Source organism: Nicotiana attenuata, unplaced genomic scaffold (assembly GCF_001879085.1).
Source record: "Nicotiana attenuata strain UT unplaced genomic scaffold, NIATTr2, whole genome shotgun sequence".
In the NCBI taxonomy this organism is placed as follows: domain Eukaryota; kingdom Viridiplantae; phylum Streptophyta; class Magnoliopsida; order Solanales; family Solanaceae; genus Nicotiana; species Nicotiana attenuata.
In genome coordinates, this window is record NW_017672010.1 from 195,974 (window position 1) to 213,509 (window position 17,536).

The following is a 17,536-nucleotide window of genomic DNA, read 5'->3' on the forward strand; positions in this document are numbered from 1 at the left end:
ACCGTACCGAAATGTCTAAATACCGTACCGTACCGACCGACGAACACCCCTACTCCTAGCTACGTTGAAGAGTGCCAACACTTGCTCAGAATATGCGTCATCTAACCACCTTTGAAACTTCAACCAAGAAAATTAAATGCCCTCGCTTTCAATCTTAGCTTTACGCTTTCTCTTCATTTTTCTGTAATTAGACATCTGAAGGATGTTAATAATACCACTAGAAAACGCATTGAAACAGGCCATCAAGTATTAAGTTGACTGCAAAATTGGAATAAAAAGAATTTGAAATGAGCTGCCGGCAAAGCTAAGCCACTTGTCAGTCAACAGAAAGTCCATCATACCCCATTATTGCAACACAAACATTGAGTAGTCTAAAATGTTTTGGTTTACAAACTATTGTTCAGTCCATCTTGACCCAACCCATTTCAGTTCAAGTAATCTTTTATGACACGCTCAATTTTAGCCCCACCCACTCATTTGACACCCCTACTGCTATCAGTAAGATCCCGGCATCTGAATAAGCTTAGGCTAATCATATGGCGTGCACAGAAAACATGTATATTTCATTTCAAGATCACGGCTTCTACATACGACAATCATCGTACAGTATATCCTTTTCCTGCATATTACAGTAGGTACATGAAATCACAAAAGCCTCCACTTTGAGTGATAAGTTTAAAAGGAAAAGGGAAAAAAGTTGATACTATTTTGCACCAACTTTCCAAGAAAATTTTCCAAACATCACCTAGACCTCTACTTTTATATTGTCTTGACATTCCCCAGAGTTCTGATGCTCTGATTGACCGAGCAAATGAAAATTTTATGCCCAGCACTTGCCTCCATCATAACCAAGATACGCCCTAAATTATCAACTCTTTGAACTTGGAAAATCAGTAAATGAGAAGAATCCCCCTGAATGATGAATGATGATTGCAAAGTCATTTTGAATTAGACTAAAACCTCCTCCGCCTCTCACCTCAATCCCTCAATGGTGAAAAAGAAAAGAACAGCAGAAAATCCCTCAATGCCTTCTCCAGACATTTCTAAAAGAAGATCCACTGTGTCGTTTTACCCAGTCAGTGTATATAGGTAAACCTGCTACCTTATCAATCTCATCTAACAAGATATCCTCTGTAAGATTGCCCTCTATGATGTGCTTTGCCTGTCCATTAGATGTTTCATCGGTCAAAAATAGTTGTAAATGCTGTTAAAACGAGGGATGATGTTGCTATAAGACAAACCTCCTCGTAGACACTAATACGATCTGGGTTTGATTTCTCTGTTTGGATCCGCACAAAGATCCAAGCATTTTCATGGGCGTTCCAGGAACACTCTATTATCCTACCCGAGTACAAAGACAAGTCAGACCCATCTGCAGGAGAAAGTACCAATCAGACCAAACTTGGTTAAGAAAACTTGAGGAGGCAGTCATATTATCACCACCTCATTTTTTGCAGAACAAAAGCAAAAGAATTTGCTAACATTTCCTAATAGAATTCAAGGGATAGATCTTCAAATTCTCAGTGCCAGCTGGCACAGACGAGCGTTGCAAGCAAAGGGAAGGAAAGGAGAGATCTTTTTGCCACTGGAAACTCCTAGAAGGGAATATGAGCTCAAAGAAAGGAGAAAAAGAAGTGATCATCAAACCTTTAAACATGACTCTGCAACCTTCAATTAGTTTCTTGTTTCCGTGTTCTTGCAGATAAAGCAAATTGCTACCGTCGACTCCCACCTACCAATGCCAACTTGTTAATCAGATTATCCTAGTAGTAAAGTGATCAGAGCCACTACTATGTGATGTTATCTACTACTGTTAATGTATACACAGGAAAAAGCTCAGCATATAAACACTACAAATCAAACTGCAGTTTGAGAGCTAACGATGAAAGAAATTATAACCACCTCAAAGAGAAAATCAACAGTACTCATTCCAGGATATTTCCATTTCAGACGCCCATCGTGTTCACAATGCACATAAGTTGCATTCCAGGCCTGTATTATAAATTATCAGGAGCCAGGTAAGCAAAGTTACAAGCAATTTGCTATCTAAAGCAGAAATTAGCTTCAGAATGTACCAACCATAACAAAGTGACTTGCTGGTCCCAGCAGCTTTACGTCAAAAGACAAAGCACGTATGCAGACACATCAAGAGTGCACAACAAGCATGTAAGTGAAGGTAATTACACTTAATTGGGGTGGACAAGTTCTCTCAAGTCAGATCTACGAGAGTGCATCACTTGGGTGCATTTGCAGATGAAATCATTTCATCCAATTTCTCTTCAAAATTTCATTCTCTTTCACTTTTTCAGTAAGATGAACTGAAAATTGTAAACATGCAATGATAGAGTATCGAAAGGTTCAGTAGAGCAAAGTCTCGTACTTTTAGGTATCTTTTTGGTATTAGGAAGCAGATATCAATTCAGAACTTTGTTACCAGAAATGTTCTTTTTAGTCTACATGGAAAAGCTAGGTCTGAATAAATTGTTTTAAAAAATTCAGAGTATATTTACTTTAGGATTAAGATACTGAATCTAAGTTCCAAGCTTATTTTGCTTTCCATCTACAGGTTTATTCTTCTTTCTTTTCTTTTATCATATATTCTGTTTATTTTCCCTATTATAGTCTGAATGTTCGTGTTGCTTTTACTTCTGTTCCTTTTTCTTTAGCTCCAGATCCTATCATGTTCCTATTCTTTCTTTAGATCTTGATTCTCATAATTTCTCCATTCATTATTTCATTAAAGACCACAACCGGGTCTCTCTTTTTTTCTTTGCTACCTTAGTATTTTCATGTAATCCAAATTCAACTTCTTTGCATAAAAGTATCCAGCTTCTGTCCTTGAAAATTTGTTTTAAATAGCATCCCTATCTGAATTGACTACACACACACACACACACACACACACACACACACACACACACACATATATATATATATATATATATATATAGAGAGAGAGAGAGAGAGAGAGAGCAGTTCAAATGAGCTATATCTCTGTTAATGAAAATGCTTGATCTCCAATGTTAAACTCTACTCAGTTCATTAAATTCGATAAAATTAGCTTAAGGAACAAAATGCTGCAGGTAAACAGATCATCCCAGGCCAAATGACGAGCGTGATCTATCCAATTCCAGCCTAATGTCCCTATATCTCTCACTGTCCTCATTCCAGGATGAATGACATTGCAGACTTCACTAGCACAAGTTTAAATGTATTGGTATCTAAATGAGATACAAAGAAGCTTGGTAAACTAAGGACACTACTAATAAAGGTTGGGCCAGAATTTCCTTAAGCTCTTGTAGGTTGTACTGAACGTCATAATTTAAATTGTATCTAAATGATCTTGATATGAAAAATTGCTTGTTAATGTTAAAGCAGATACGAGTAGCTCCCATAGCACCTGAAAGATAAGACCATCAGTTGAATGTGGAAGACTTGGCGTTATATCTTTGATCAGCTTAGAAGCTGCAGACAGCAAATAGAAATCCTTCCTCCTCACCTGGCATGTGCAAAACAATCATCAGGACAGAAGGGATCATAAAATAACATGTAGAGAACCTTTATTGAGATCATACATACTTCAAATGGTTCCAGGTCATATCGGTAGTATGGATTTACACATGTGAATAAGAATTCACGTTCAAAGTTTCGGGGTCGGATCACCTCGTCTTCAATTAGCATTAACCTATGGTGGAAAGGTAGCTGCAAAAGTATTTGGATGCACAAATCATAAAATAAGCAACTTTTCATGAAAACCCAACCAAATTAAAAATTTACTATATGCCAAAATGAAGACTGTTGAAAGAAAACAATAAAGTACTTGCCACAGAAAGCAAATCTGTCACATACTGGAAGAGAAAGATGAAAATGCCCGTAAAAGAATAGTCCACATATCTAATACCAAAAAACTACTCCAGTGAACCAGTATTCTCGAACACATGATTGACTGCAGAAGTCTGAGGATTAATCATCCTTATGACATTCTCAAAACAGATAAATTACAACCTAAGAAGCAACTACTCCCTCATTCCAATTTATATGACAGACTTTTCTTATTAATATGTTCCAAAAAGGATGACACCTTTCTATATTTGGAAACAATTTAACTTTAAACTTTCCATTTAACCCACTTACCCTTACGCTTAATGAGAAGCTTTTATAGTCACACAAATGTTATGCAATGTTTAAGACCACAAGTTTCAAATGTCTTATAGCCACAAATATTATGGCATGTTTAAGACCACAAATTTCAAAAGTTTTCTTTTTTCTTAAACTCCGTGATGAGTCAAACTACGTCACATATATTGAAGCAAAGGCAGTAGTATTCTACACTCTTTTGGAAAAGCTGATTGTCGCCACAGTACTATTGATATTCGCATCTCTCATCCTTGTACGATAAGAGGTATGCAGAACATAGATCGCAAAAGATTCGTTCAAGTCATTTTGGCCGATAAAAATGTACACGAAGACATACCTCTGTAACAGAGGATTCATCAATTGCTATCATATCATAGATGAGGTAAATAGTCCTCTTCACTTGTGTCTCTGGCTCAGTCTCAGTAACCAATTCACCATCAAGTAACGTGTAGCGATGAGTAACGTCAGCTCTACCCTAACAGACAGGAAATTTGTGAATCTTCTACAGCAGAAAAAGACCAAAATCGTAAAGCTGCAGAACCAGTATTCCTCACGATGAATCACAAGAGGTCCTTAATGGATGAAGTACCTGATAGATATATTTGCAAGGAAACCGCAACTGAACCTTCCTGAAATAGAACTGTGTATCAATCAAATAACAACCCTCCCTATCTATTAGCATCATGTATCGTGGCCCCTCGGCACTCCAGGTGACATGGTAGAGTTGCTGGCTCAGAAGATGCAATTTGTCCCTACAATTTGACTCAAAGCATCAAAGTTCCAGAAAATGAAATCAAGATACGTTGACACATATCTAAAATTATGCTTTCCGTAACCTGTAAATCTAATAATATACTTCAGACATAAAAGAAAATTAATTTCTTAACAAGTAATAAATGTTAATCATGTCCAAAGGCCAAAACTACAATACTACAACACCCACCCTTTGCCACTTAAAATCTTAAATAAACTATGAGAACAAAAAAGCAAACATGAAAAATAATTCCTAATTAGCATCATAACCATGCTCAAAATATCCCTTTCCAAGTGCAATTAGTAAAATCCCTGATCTATGCTTCAATATTATATAAAGCATGCACATTTTTTGTGAAACGTGCATGCAACTGAAATTACTTGCCAATCCTAAAGCGTACACAGAACAGCTAAAGATGAAGACCCAGATCTTTGGCACCACATGCATCTTTTTGGAATACAATGTTTGGCCATACAAGCTGGTGTAAAATATTGCCTAAATATTGTAGAAGTTGGGTATAAGAGAATTTTTTTGCCAAATTAGTGCCTGTGTAAAGATATATCCAAAAAGAAGAATTTATAGTTCAACCTGTTGAGAGAGACTGAGTGTGATCCTGGACTTCGGGTATTACTCTTTGCCTAAGGACCAAAGATTTAGTTATGTACCAAAAGAAATCAAAAGAAATAATAATAAATATATCAAGCGCATAGCAAGCACCTAAAGCAAACAGGAAAATACTTGTACGAGCAAAGCAAGAACATTACTATCATTCAGGAACTATATGTAATTTGTTTCATCTGAGACTTGGGTAAGTATCTGGAAGAATATTCAAAATTAAAAACAATGCTACTTGCAAGCAAATCTTCCATGAGTATGAGTAAACAAGAGATCTCCAATTCATATAAGATACAGTAAAAGAAAGTAAAATACACATGTTTTGATGTGAAAAATGATAAAACTTTTGCATAACTGGAACCTGTACATGCAAATTAAGCACTTGATAGCAGAAGTTCTTCATCCTCTGAACCTCTGCAAATGGGATAGGTTCGCCCCCAAAATCTGCATCTGACATAGCTCCTGCTTTTGTAAGATTCCCCTGCAATAACGAGGTTCTGGCATGTTGATAAAGATGAGGAACAAAAAGGGAAGAAGACAATAGGTACATACATGAATCCTGATTGATGAGCAAATAGCGTGCTGTTCAATAGGCAGCTTATTTTTAGCTTAACGGAGGAGGCACTGTGCTGTTAGACTTCGCTAAAGCTTTCGAGCTGGTGATTGCGAACTCGACTTTTCCGAAGAGGGAGGAGCATCTGGTTACTTTCCAAAGTTCGGCGGTGAAGACTCAGATTGACTACCTTCTCCTCAGAAGGTGTGATAGAGGGTTGTGCAAGGATTGCAAGGTTATCCCGGGAGAGACCCTCGCGACCCAGCATAGGCTCTTAGTGATGGACATGTGCATTCGGATGAGGAGGAAAAAGAGGCACGCTCGTGGACGATCGAGGATTAAATGGGGAGCTTTAACCAAGGATAAAGCCCACGAGTTAGAGGCGAGGTTATCCGCTATGGGAGCTTGGAGGAGTAGGGGAGACGCGAGCACTATGTGGTCAATGACGGCGAGCTGTGTGAGGAAGGCGGCAAGGGAGGTGCTAGGTATATCAAAGGGTTTTTCTAGCAGGCACCAAGGCGACTGGTGGTGGAATGACGTAGTCCAAGGTAAAGTGGAGGCGAAGAAGGTAGCGTACACGAAGATGGCAGGGAGCACTAGCGAAGAGGAGAGGAGAGAGAGAGGTACAAAGTGGCTAGGAAGGAGGCGAAGATGGCGGTTACGGAGGCTAAGAATGCAGCGTTTAGCCGTCTATACGAGAAATTGGGGGAGAAAGGCGGGGACAGGAAGCTGTTTCAGCTAGCTAAAACGAGGGAGAGGAAGGCCCGGGATCTGGACCAAGTAAGGTGTATCAAAGACGAGGATGGTAGAGTATTGACGGGGGAGTCCCAGATTAAGCAGAGATGGCAGACGTACTTCTACGGTCTTCTAAACGAGGAGGGGGACCAGGATATAGTGCTAGGGGACTTGGGGCATTCGGAGAGTCTTCGGGATTTTAGGTATTGCAGGCGCATTAAGGTGGAGGAGGTCCTGGGGGCTTTGCGTAGGATGAGTAGGGGTAGAGCGACCGGGCCAGATGAAATCCCGGTGGAGTTTTGGAAGTGTGTAGTAGAGCAGGATTGGAATGGCTGACTGGGTTGTTCGATGTAATTTTTAGGACGAAGAGGATGCCAGATGAGTGGAGGTCGAGTACAGTGGTACCTTTGTACAAGAACAAAGGTGACATCCAGTGTTGTAACAATTATAGGGGTATCAAGTTACTTAGCCATACCATGAAAGTCTGGGAAAGGGTGGTGGAGGTGAGGGTGAGGAAGACGACGTCTGTTTCTGACAATCAGTTTGGGTTCATGCCGGGTCGCTCCACTACGGAAGCTATCCACCTTATTAGGAGATTGGTGGAACAGTACAGGGATAAGAAGAAGGATCTGCACATGGTGTTTATTGACTTGGAGAAAGCGTACGACAAGGTTCCTAGGGAGGTGCTCTGGAGATATCTTGAGGTGAAGGGCGTGCCGGTAGCCTACATAAGAGCAATTAAGGACATGTATGATGGAGCTAAGACCAAGTTAGGACTGTGGGAGGAGACTCGGAGCATTTTCCGGTTGTTATGGGATTACACCAAGGCTTTACGCTTAGCCCGTTCCTATTCGCCTTGGTGATGGACACTTTGACACACCATATTCAAGGGGATGTGCCATGGTGTATGTTATTTGCTGATGACATAGTTCTAATTGATGAGACGAGGGTCGGGGTTAACGAGAGATTGGAGGTTTGGAGACAGACCCTCGAGTCTATTCAAGTTGAGCAGGTCTAAGACAGACCTGGAGTGCAAGTTTAGCGCTGAGTCGAGGGAAGTAGGCAGGGACGTGAGTCTTGGGTCACAGGTCATCCCGAAGAGAGATAGCTTCAAGTACCTTGGATCGATGATTCAGGGGGACGGAGAGATCGACGAGGACATCACTCACCGTATAGGGGCGGGCTGGATGAAATGGAGGCTTGCATCTGGAGTTCTGTGTGACAAGAAAGTGCCACTGCCACTCAAAGGTAAGTTCTATAGAGTTGTGGTTAGACCGGCCATGTTGTATGGAGTAGAGTGTTGGCCGGTTAAGAACTCCCATATCCAGAGGATGAAGGTAGCAGAAATGAGGATGCTGAGGTGGGTGTGCGGGCACACTAGGATAGACAAGATTAGGAATGAAGATATTCGGAAGAAGGTGGGCGTGGCCCCTGTGGATGACAAGATGCGGGAAGCAAGGCTCAGATGGTTCGGGCACGTGCAGAGGAGAAGTCTTGATACGCCGGTAAGGAGCTGTGAGCGGTTGGCAGTGGTAGGTACGAGAAGAGGTAGAGGGAGGCCTAAGAGGTATTGGGGGGAGGTGATCATGCAGGACCTGGTACGTCTGCGGATTTCCGAGGACATGGCCCTTGATAGGAAGGCCTGGAAGTCTAGCATTAGGGTTGTAGGTTAGGGGTAGTAGCACTTTCCTTACTTCGTTCCGGGGGTAAGGCGGGGTTGGATTAGGGTTGATCTTAGATAGCTTGCAGTTTAGGCTGAATACACTCTGTACTTGCTGTTTATCTTAGCCCTGGGCCTTAGATACTGGTTACTGTTATTGCATGTCTTTCATCTTTTGGTTGTTATGCTTCCATTACTATTACGGTTGCTACTGGAGTTACTAATGAGTTGTCTTTTCTTGTTTTCTTTTTCATTTTCATTTTTCTGAGCCGAGGGTCTATCGGAAACAGCCTCTCTGCCCTATCGGGTAGGGGTAAGGTCTGCGTACACATTACCCTCCCAGACCCCACCTGGTGGGATTTTACTGGGTAGTTGTTGTTGTTGTTCAGATCAAACTAGAAGAGTACTATCAGCAGAACAATGAGAAAACCCAAGTCATACAATCATCATTACAAGGTCTATGATATTATCCTTACTAGAGCAATTTTTCTTCAAGGAAGCAACAAAAGTTGCCACAAAACCAAAGACATGATTGTTTTGAAGCATTAGCTTTACAACAATTTATCGAAAAGTTTTAGGTTTCCGTCAAATCCAAAATTAAACTTTTACTCCATAATCTGCCTAAGCAAATTAAGCAGTGGAGATACTTGTGCCATTATGACACAGCCTTTGTTGAGAATATAGTGTATATTAGTTAGAACCAATTAGGAAGATATTTATTTGTAAGTTGTCTTAATTTCTTTCCCAGTTTAGAACTAAGTTGCTCTGACATGGTAGTTTAGGTGCCGCACCCGTGTCGACATGACACTAGCATGGGTGTGTGTGTATGAGATCCGGTTGTACCGGATCTGGTCAAACAATTTTGGGTACTTTGACCAAGACAGACGGAAATATTCGAGACGATATACAATTTAATTCCCGAAATCAAAACCAAATTTGAAGAAAGTAGCATATCTTATCTAGGAAATCAATCCTTTACTTATCTACAACTTGACAATAAAAAAGATATCCACAATTTACAAACTATACATAAGTATTCCACAAAATTTCTCATAATTTAGAGATATCTTTTTATATTTTTACTTTTTTGAATTATTTTTAGCCGGATCCCCGCACCCGTATCTGTACTAGGATCCACATCCCCGAATCTTAGAATTTACATCTCGAAGGATCCGACCTCTAGATCTGCACCAGTGTCCGAGCAACTTAGGTTTAGAATAGGTGTATTTACTATTTAAACACCCAATAGCTTGGGAGAATAAACAAGAACTACAATCTTCAGTTCTTCCTTTTGTGTTATATTTCTCACAGCCTTATCCTAAATGTTCGGAAGCATACAGTTCACGCTCCTTTTAAACTTGGCAGAAACGGAGTGAAGATAAATAGTGATGCTAGCTTGCTGTCAACAACTTCTTGTTGTCTTTAAAGAAAATACGCAATATTCTAAGGAATCAGTTCTTTTGGTAATCAGCAAACTCATAGAACGGTAGTAAAATATGAATAGTAAATCAAATCTCTGCAAGTGAATGCAAAATAAATGTGGCACTTCCCTAGTTAACCTGCAGCACTAGAAAAGACGGCTCAAGTAAAACCTCAAACAACAAACTTCATTGGTTCATGGAGTTTGATATGTCACACAGGCCAACAACGTGACTTTTAACTTCACACAGTGATTAACTTCATACAGTGTGATTGTGATGTGGTACGCATCTAAGTACAATATTCACATCTATAATCAGAGCGCTCCTCATAGTAACTAATAATTGCTTCATGCATGATCTTTCACCAATTCAATAATAGTGCACTAACTGCTCCAGGGTTGAACCCGTGAGAATTTTCTGATATATCAAAGCAGCAATTGTTCGCCAAATAATCTCAAAGGAGCTACTTACAGAAGAAGGAGCAACAGCATCATTATCTTGATCAGCGTCTCTCTTCCATTCTGGAGTTTGGGGACAAACGAGAGGTTCAGGCTTCGCTTGCAAATAAAAGTCATATAATGCTTCAACATACTTCTGTCTGTAAATTCCAGGAGGGCGTGCTCGGGAAAATATTGCTATTGCCTGAAGATAAGACAGACAGATATTCTAAATTATGTTGGAATACTAAGAAGAATAAAACAATTAAAAAAAAAGAGAATAGATCACTAACCTCACTAACACTAACTGACTGATTGCGTACGAGAAAATGTACAATCATATATCCTGTTCGGTTGTGACCGTGAGTGCAGTGGACAACAGCATACTTGCTTGCTTGAGATTCTTGAGATGTAAATTGCACGATCTGCAATCAAATATAAGTTCTGAAGATGAGACACTAAGCAAAGTGAAAAGTAATTATCACACAGCCATAGGCGCCCTTCCCAGACATGCAGAGCATGATGAAAAGATAGCTGACATGCATGCGACAGCAGAAGAAGAATTACCTCAGAAACAAATCTATCTACAGATTCAGCATCAGGTACAGAGTCCTGTCCCGGGCATCGAATCTGGATAAACCGAACATAGCATACCACTGGCCAGTTAACCATGAGATCAAATAGGATAAATAAAACTGCCCATATTTACCTTAACATGTCTAATATCATGACTGGTCCAATCTGATTCTGGATAGTAACGGTCAGTGTTCGTTAAATCAACCACCAGTCCTATCTGCAATTGATTGTTAGTAATGCAAGACATGGATGATGGCTATTGGGCTAAAGATAAGATGAATATAATGCACGACGTGGATAATATGTTATATATATATATATATATATATTGAACAGACACTAAAAATCCAACTAGTAAAAAGATTGGCAGTAAGCAAGATTAACAGACAATGACACAAATAAAATCTGTTGTAGATGCGTATCTTAGGTAAGACTTCTACAAGGTATCAACTCACACACAAACACTTAATATTCTAGCTTCGGTGCTTCACTACCAGAACTACAAATAAATAAGCAGAAGTCTCAGCAGCCACCATCTTTGAGCCACATCTCTCTCTAAATGACGACACTGAACACATGTCTACTTGTCCTATAAACTCAGAAGACATTAGATACCAAATCTTGTTGTATAAGAGAGCACAGGTCCTCATACGCGCAGATAACTTTCTTTCAATTTCTTTCTTTTACTCTTTTCTTATAAACAACTTCTTTTATGAACATACTACTATACTATATAAAAACTCACAGGACTTAAAACTCACAAGACTTGGCCTTAAAAATTACTGGATCCAGCCAAAGGTTTTACTTTTTGATAAAAAGGATGTTTAATGATGAAAAGGTTTTTCTTGTTTTCTTCAGATAATTCTGTTTAATAAAGAATATTTGGATAATTACTTAACTTCAATAGATAAGTCAAATGAGACTACAGCCAATCCCTATAGGAAATAGTGAGTTGGCAAACATATAAGCTCCCTCTACTCCTGCCCCCAAAAAACAAAAAACAAATAAAGAGAAGGTATACACATTAAACATACAGACATACACTGACTTCCTTCTCAAAGCAGATCAAAATAAAATCAGGTGGAACTTCTCAGGAATTAACCAACTAAGAAACAAAAGCCCACCAAAATAAAGCATGACTAAAACAAGAAACAACAACATTGGGAGAATGTATAAGATAGGAGTGACGGAAAAGAGAGCTACAATGCAATGGTTCTTCAGATGGCAATTAAGGAGAGAAATTGGTGCAGAAAGATATCGGGTATATCCAATAAATCAGCACGGCGAGTATCAAGATAATAATCACCAAGTTAACCTTAATTTTAAGTGGCAAGGGTGGGGAGGAAGAGATAGAGCAAATAGTAAATGATAACTAGAAGAAAATATTGGTCACTGCACCACTTACTTCTCTTCCTAAACATCTTTGCTTGTCGATTAATTCTTTTGGGGTGTATCTTTCTCCAAGAGGGATGTTCTTGTCGAATGATTCACTTAAAGGCACTTTTGATGGGATAATAAAACCTATATTATCACCATATGGAGGACAATATAACCAACCTGTAAAAAGACACTCTTATCAGGATAACGTTAAAGAGAGGCTTATGTGAATGGAAGATATGTTTCTCTTTTAAAAGTAAAAACTTAGTAAATGCAACAATTCGTGGAACAAAACAAGATGAGAGCTTATGAACATCAGGACATCCAGCTTATCACACAATAACAAAATCTTGGACATGCATGCTTGTGGAAACAATCAGATGACTGAAGATGAAATTGAAGAACCTAGTACACCCCTTCAGGTCTTAAGACCAAAACAGCTGAAATAAAATGACAATGGAAGGAAAAAGGGACAAAATTATCAGATAGGTGTTTAATGTTTACACGCTAACAGTGGAACTATCTTCTGAATTATCATGTTAGTTACAACTATGTATACCGTAAAACCTAGAAAGAAGGTAAATAACCTACTATAATCAGTTAAACAATAATAATAAAAAAATTACATGTTACTACAATAATAACAACAACTAAGCCTTAGTCCCAAACAAATTTGGGTCGGCTACATAAATTCTTCCTTTTCCATTTAAGCTCAACTCATGTCATCACCACACCAAATAAAATAAAAGTGAATAAGATGGATAGATATATATAAATATTAGTAATAATAACAATAATAATAGAAGTTCTTTAACAAGACTAAAACCTATTGCCAACTAGTAGATATCACTTATATGAATCTTATTCTTTCATTGTGCCATATCTTTAGCTAAGTCCATATTGATTTCAAGTATTTGTAGGTCTTTCAAGACAATTTCCAACCATGTAATTTTAGGTCTATCTGCCCTCCTTTTAACACCTTCATTCATCACAGTTTCACATCTACTAATCGGTGCATTTGCAGGTTGATGAAGGATATGACCAAACCTTCTCAAGCGACCTCTCATTTTGTTTTCAATGCATGCTGCTTGCATCTTCTGGTGGATGTGGTCATTTATAATTCTATCTAATCTTGTATAACCGCACATCCATCTTAGCATCTACATCTGTGCACACTCATCTTGTGGATATATTGGACTTTAGTGACCCAACATTCACTACCATATAACATTGTCGGTCTTAGAGTATTCTTTAGAACTTATCTTTCACTTTGCTAGGCATCATTCTATCACATAACACCCTGATAGCACTTCTCCAATTCAACCATCTGGTCTTAATACTATGAGTAACATCTCACCTAACATTCAATTCTCTTGAAACAACGAGCCTAGATATCTAAATTATTTGTATTTCCACAATCCCTTTAGTCTCACCTCAATTCTTATCATGGCAGTGTAATCAAAGGCTCATTTAAGACGCGCTTAAACCCCGAAGCTCAGAAAATCTAGGGGAGGGCGCTTCACCTCACTTAAGTTGTGGTTCAGTGTAGGGCTGTAGGCAAGGCACTAAGGCGTGTGCACTCATTACCCATGTGTTCTATCTTGAATCGAGTGGTACTAAACAACCAATATAATCGGCAAAAACGTGTATTACTTGTTAAGGAAAACATTATAAATGAATTTATTATTATTTTTCTTAAATTACATATGTATTTTTATCTTTTTACTTCATTGCGCCTTTATATACTAAAGCCCACACTTAACATGAGCTTTGCGCTTAAAGCCCCGATAGACCTGGAGCATTTTTCAGAGCTTTTCGCCTTTGATAATACTGTATCATGCTGACTAAACTTGTTGTGCATGTATTCAGTCTTACTTCTACTTATCACAAAACCTTTACTCTCTAAAGTGCTTCTCCATAGTTCAAGCTTTTGGTTGACACCACTGCTAATTTCGTCAATTAGCACAATATCCTCAGCAAACAATATAAACCATCAACCTCGTTTTGTGTTATGTTGGTTAATTCATCCATAACTAGGGCAAACAAAGTAGAAGCCCAATGCTAATCCCTGGTTTAGATCTATTGTTATAGGAAACTCCTCTGTATCTCCTGCTATTGTTCTCATGCTAGTGACAGCTCCTTCATACATGTCTTTATGGCATATGCATTTAATATGAATTACTTTCTTCTCCGTCACCCATCACAGGACAATGGTACTCTATCATATGCTTTCTCTAGGTCAATGAATACCACGTGTATATCTTTCTTCCTTTCATGATAAATTTTCATCAATCTTCTTAGCAAGAATATAGCCTCCGTTGTAGATCTATCGAGCATAAAAAAAGATACATGTTAATTAAAAAGAAAAACCTATACTTTAAAACTTTTTGATGTTAATAGAAAAAACCTATACTGTCAAAAACTTTCAGAGGTACATAGCTAACTACCAGTAACAGTTTACTTAGAGTAGCAAATTTTAAGTTGAGGGTTAACACGCAAACTAAATGTGATCAGAAATAAACTGAACGGATATGTCTTCAGCACTTGAATTAAAAGCAGAGAACATAAGCATGGGGAGTTCATCCGAATTGAGCATCTTAATTTATCAGTTATAGCAAAGTGTTAAGTTTTTTACCTTGTTGCACCGGACATATATAAAACGACAATTTTCAATATCTAATTATGCTCGTCCAGTGTGGCACTTAAGTTATATACCCTGCCAGTGTAAAGTCTCTTTAGTTTAACCAATTGTAGCATGTAAATGCACTTTCTTTTCTAGTTATATACACTAATACACTATTTCCAGTAGTTTTTAAGTAACCTAATCGTAATAATTAAACCTGGTAATTAGTCAACGGAATGAGGGTTCACTGAGTGCTTAAAATAGTAAGGAACACAAAATTGACAAAATTTTCCGAAGGTAAACGTGAGCTGAACGTAAATCTAAGATGTTAATTTAGTACTGTAAAGTGAAGTTAAGAACAAGTACCTGAGGGTAGGCTGTAACGGTCGAAAAACTTGCGAGGTTTATTATAGCGAGATCGCCAATTATTATGCGTAGAAGAGGAAGAGGCGTGCATTGAATATTCGCCATATTGCTTCCTTTTCTTCAATCGTTCTCCTTCTACTACTTCCATCGACGCCTTTCAGGAGCATATGCCAAAGTCTCCGGCTATGCGCCGCCGTCTGCAGACCTTGCTGGTTTTTGTTGCAAAAGGAGGGAAAGGGAAATAAAATTGTCTGCAGGAGAAAAGGCGTTGAATTTGTATTGGGAGTAATTTATTACCTCTTGGTTTACTGCCCTTTTTTTCCTTTATGTCAGTCTTATGATTGTAAATAATATTAATATTAATATTTTTTAAACAAAGCTTTGAATAAGTAATTATACATGAAAGAATAAAGTAAGTTCATATAAATAATTAAAGTGGATCGTTATAAGATAATTTATTTGACTAGGTCAAAAACAATTGGATACGAAGATGAATAATTAGGGGTCCTTTAGTTGAGAAATAATTGTCCTAAGATTATAATGCAAAAATTAAATAATAACGGATTAGTTAGTAGATATATTTTCATTGGTATATGGTTTATTGGACTAGTAATAAAATATATAGTGTATCATAGAGAACATGTGTTTGGTCATTGGTGTATACAAAATTGGTTTGGAATAATTTTTATTTTTAATTTTAACCTGGGATTTTATAAAGGACTTTGGGTAAGAGCATTGGAAAATGACATATTTGTCATTTTAGTATTTTATCCGAAATGAGTAATTTCAGGATTGCTATGATACCCTCAATATGAGATAGAATAATTAATTGTAGTATTAATTAATACAGGAATTGCTAATTTTAGATTTGAAAATTGAACTAAACACAAAATAAATAATCTGCATCTAATTCAAAAATTATTATCCCTTATTTTACCAACTAAAGGATCCTTTAAAGTTTAAATTTGGGGAGAAAGAGATATTTTTTAATAGTATTATTTTCTACTTGGGTCACTCATATACTATGTAGTTGTATATAATCAATTAAGTTGGTATAATCTTTTCTCGCTCGGTTAAAATTTACTTTTTGGATTACAGTTATGTGTTGTTATGTATATTTGATGAATTTCTTTTTTTTTTGGTAATGAACGATTTTATTGATACAACAAGAACTAAGAGCTATTACAACGAGAGGTCAGTCTAGGTAACAAAGTGCCTAGACTGTCTCTTTCTAGTACATGTGAAACAAAAGCGGGAAGGGATACATAAGTATGCAAAAAGCAAAAAGTGCCCAAGTTACATCCATTCTTAGCTAATAGGTTCGCTACTCCATTAGCCTCTCTAAAGACGTACTTCAAAGGTGGATCATTCGCCTTCCCAAATAGGTGCCTGCAATCGTCAAGCAAATTTTGATAGTGAGAGTTGTTAGATTTAAGGAGGCTTATTAGTTCCAGACAGTCAGTCTCAATTAATATTGGGAGGAGGTTTTCCTTAAGAGCTAATTTAACACCATGTAGCAGGGCCAGGATTTCCATGTATATGTTAGTAGCGTGTTCAATTCTCATGTTAAAGCCCAAGGTCCACTGCTCTTGTTATCCCTAAATACCCCTCCTACCCCTCCCACCCCTGGATTCCCTTCGCAGGATCCATCTATATTAAGTTTATAGAAATTTGTGGCGGGGGGTTCCCATTTTACAAGGATCATTTTCTTGGGAAGTTTTATACCTAGGTTTTTTGCCATGTATATGAATTCAACAGCTTTGCTAATGGGATGGTCTATGGACGGGGGGGATTTGTTTCCTTGGAAGAGTATCACAGTCCTAAAGTTCCAGATATACTAAAGTAAGAAAGGAAGAAGGGCTGCCCAAGGAAGGTGCTATTAAAAGATTTCTTAGATGCAAGCTGTTTTTTAAGCCAATTAAACCAGGAGTCTTTATCCAAAGAGTTTAGAGGGAAGAGGTGGTCAGTTCTCTTTTGTGCCCAGATGGATCTTGCGTAGTTACAGCGGAAGAAGATGTGTTCAGAATCTTCTGTCTCCCTATTGCATATGCTACAGATATCGTTATGACATATTCCTCTTTTGGCTAGTATATGTTTGGTGGGTAGCCTATTCCATTTGACTGTTCATAGGAAGTATTTTAATTTGTTTATGGAATTAATTTTCCAGAGCCAGGAGTAGTCCTTAGTGTTTTCACTCCTATTGTCTGAGATTGCCTCATAAGCGGCTTTGGTGGAGAAATAGTCGTGCTCTTTTGAGTCCCGGGCTAATGAATCCGTTAAGG

General features: G+C 38.1%; 1 protein-coding gene across 3 annotated transcripts; it reads right to left on the reverse strand.

Annotated features, from left to right (window-relative positions):
* Positions 1–537: 537 nt before the first annotated feature.
* Positions 538–15,528, reverse strand: LOC109211324 (mRNA-capping enzyme-like). Of its 3 annotated transcripts, none has more exons than XM_019374857.1 (16): positions 15,255–15,528; positions 12,294–12,445; positions 11,022–11,105; positions 10,880–10,942; positions 10,606–10,737; positions 10,347–10,517; positions 5,874–5,987; positions 5,480–5,529; positions 4,727–4,889; positions 4,475–4,612; positions 3,580–3,702; positions 3,401–3,499; positions 1,903–1,992; positions 1,648–1,732; positions 1,242–1,372; positions 538–1,162 (listed from the first exon to the last, which is right to left on the reverse strand). In XM_019374857.1, the coding sequence occupies exons 1-16, from the start codon at positions 15,400–15,402 to the stop codon at positions 1,022–1,024; spliced, it is 1,884 nt and encodes a 627-aa protein (XP_019230402.1). In that variant the 5' UTR covers positions 15,403–15,528; the 3' UTR covers positions 538–1,021. The 3 variants fall into 3 exon arrangements, with proteins under 3 accessions (XP_019230402.1, XP_019230401.1, XP_019230400.1); XM_019374856.1 differs by having other exon boundaries at positions 5,868–5,987; XM_019374855.1 differs by having other exon boundaries at positions 5,862–5,987.
* Between the last annotated feature and the right edge of the window lie 2,008 nt (positions 15,529–17,536).

Excerpts from the sequence above, each read along its gene's own strand:
- LOC109211324 (XM_019374855.1), bottom strand. The coding sequence starts at position 15,402 with ATGGAAGTAGTAGAAGGAGAACGATTGAAGAAAAGGAAGCAATATGGC. Across the intron at positions 3,703-4,474 it reads ATGAATCCTCTGTTACAGAG|CTACCTTTCCACCATAGGTT; the intron begins GTATGTCTTCGT and ends ATACTTTTGCAG. Across the intron at positions 1,163-1,241 it reads GTATTAGTGTCTACGAGGAG|GCAAAGCACATCATAGAGGG; the intron begins GTTTGTCTTATA and ends TCTAATGGACAG.